Source organism: Carlito syrichta, unplaced genomic scaffold (assembly GCF_000164805.1).
Source record: "Carlito syrichta isolate Samal-C Ts95f unplaced genomic scaffold, Tarsius_syrichta-2.0.1 Scaffold315646, whole genome shotgun sequence".
Taxonomy (NCBI): Eukaryota; Metazoa; Chordata; class Mammalia; order Primates; family Tarsiidae; genus Carlito; species Carlito syrichta.
This window is the reverse complement of record NW_007259742.1, coordinates 446,768-448,287: the sequence shown is the minus strand read 5'-3', so window position 1 is coordinate 448,287 and position 1,520 is coordinate 446,768. Positions and strand designations below refer to the sequence as shown.

Here is a 1,520-nt window from a genome sequence, read left to right as displayed (position 1 = left end):
GGGCGTGGTGGTGCAGGCCTGTAATTCTGGGTACTCGGAAGGCTGAGGCGGAAGGATCGCCGGAGCCCAGCAGGCCGAGGCTGCGGTGGCCGGGAGCGGCCAATGCACTCCAGTCTGGGCGACAGAGTGAGACTCCAACTCAAAAAAAATAAATAAATAAAAAGATAAAGAGGAAAGGAGACTCTCAAAATTTATTCACTTAGCCCATACACAAGCAATGAAACAGCAAATTTTCATATATATATTACATCCGTGCCCATTTCGATGTTTTAGCTTTATAATTGTTTATGTTTGATGAGTAACTTGAAAATAAAAATAAGCTGCTCTTGAACATAATTCAAAAAGTTTATAAAAGTAGTAATTACAAATGTAAGCAAAAAATAGGAGGGGCTTTTAAGTTTTATTTTCAAATAATCAATTAAAGAAACCTTCCATACCTCCCTGACTAGGCAAAGTCCCCCAATACTTCCTTGTTAATATTTACCACAATTGTAATTTCCACATTAAATAAGTAGTTTACACAAATAAATGCTTCTCTCTCCCTAGGCTGTAAGCTACAAAAGAGCAAGTAAGGGCTATTTAGTTTTATTGACGGTCCCTGGACATACCTAAGCAATTATTTGTTGGATGAAAGGAAAAAACCCTCCATGAATGAACACGTCTGTCTTTACCTTTTTTTTTCTTTTTAACGAAAGCAACACAATTTCTGACTTTAACAGTTATTTATTAAAAGTGGCTTTTTAAAAAATAAACCTGGCTTGAACTTTAGCCAAAAGTCTCCAGCAGTTTATTGAACCAGTGAGCTTTGCGAAAGTAGGTAGTACAGTGGAGCGCACACAGTAGGCGCTCAATGTATGCTTACTAAATGAAACGATTTAACGAGTACTATCATAAAATGAGCCAAATGAGATCCAATCCAGAGACTGCGGACACAAGCAAAGTTAAACACCAAGCCCACGCTTGTGCTTCCCACTGTGGTTAGACTACTCTGACCTCCCTTCCTCCGCCTCCTAAGTCATTTCAACAACCAAGGCGTTAAGTTCACAGAAATGGCTTGGGGAAGGAAATCAGAGCCAATGCTTAAAGAAGCGGACACGAAACTGGTGTCGTGAGTCCCCCATCCCAACGTCCTTTTATTTCTCTCCCATTTTACAAGTGGCAACCTAAAGCCCGAACTGGGGACACGAAATCAAAGAATGGCACCATATCCAGATTTTTTTAAAAATAGGAGTTTATGAAGCTCGTGACACACTGAGGGTGACCAAGTCCCGCAGAGTCCGGAACTGGGGGACTCCCGGGTCACCCAAGCTGCATGGAAGCAAGGCTGCCGACGAGGAGCGGAGCCCGGCTACCCTGGCAGGGGCGGCAGCCACAAGCTCCCGCAAAGACCGGGTCCAAGTCCCCAGCCGGGGCCCCCACAGCCAGTCGAGGAAGGCGGGCAGAGGCTCCGACATGGCCGGGAGAGCGCGCCGCCGCCCGTAGGTGCTAGGGCCTCGCTGAGACCGGGAAGAGGCGGCGCC

At 45.6% G+C, this 1,520-nt stretch overlaps 1 protein-coding gene across 1 annotated transcript in view; it reads right to left on the bottom strand.

The window, feature by feature from the left end:
* Positions 1-1,454, bottom strand: part of VPS26A (VPS26, retromer complex component A) — a 45,678-nt gene extending 44,224 nt beyond the window's left edge. The window contains exon 1 of the mRNA XM_008073105.1: positions 1,353-1,454. Coding sequence (XP_008071296.1) covers positions 1,353-1,454 — 102 coding nt within the window. The remainder of the gene's footprint in view (positions 1-1,352) is intronic.
* Between the last annotated feature and the right edge of the window lie 66 nt (positions 1,455-1,520).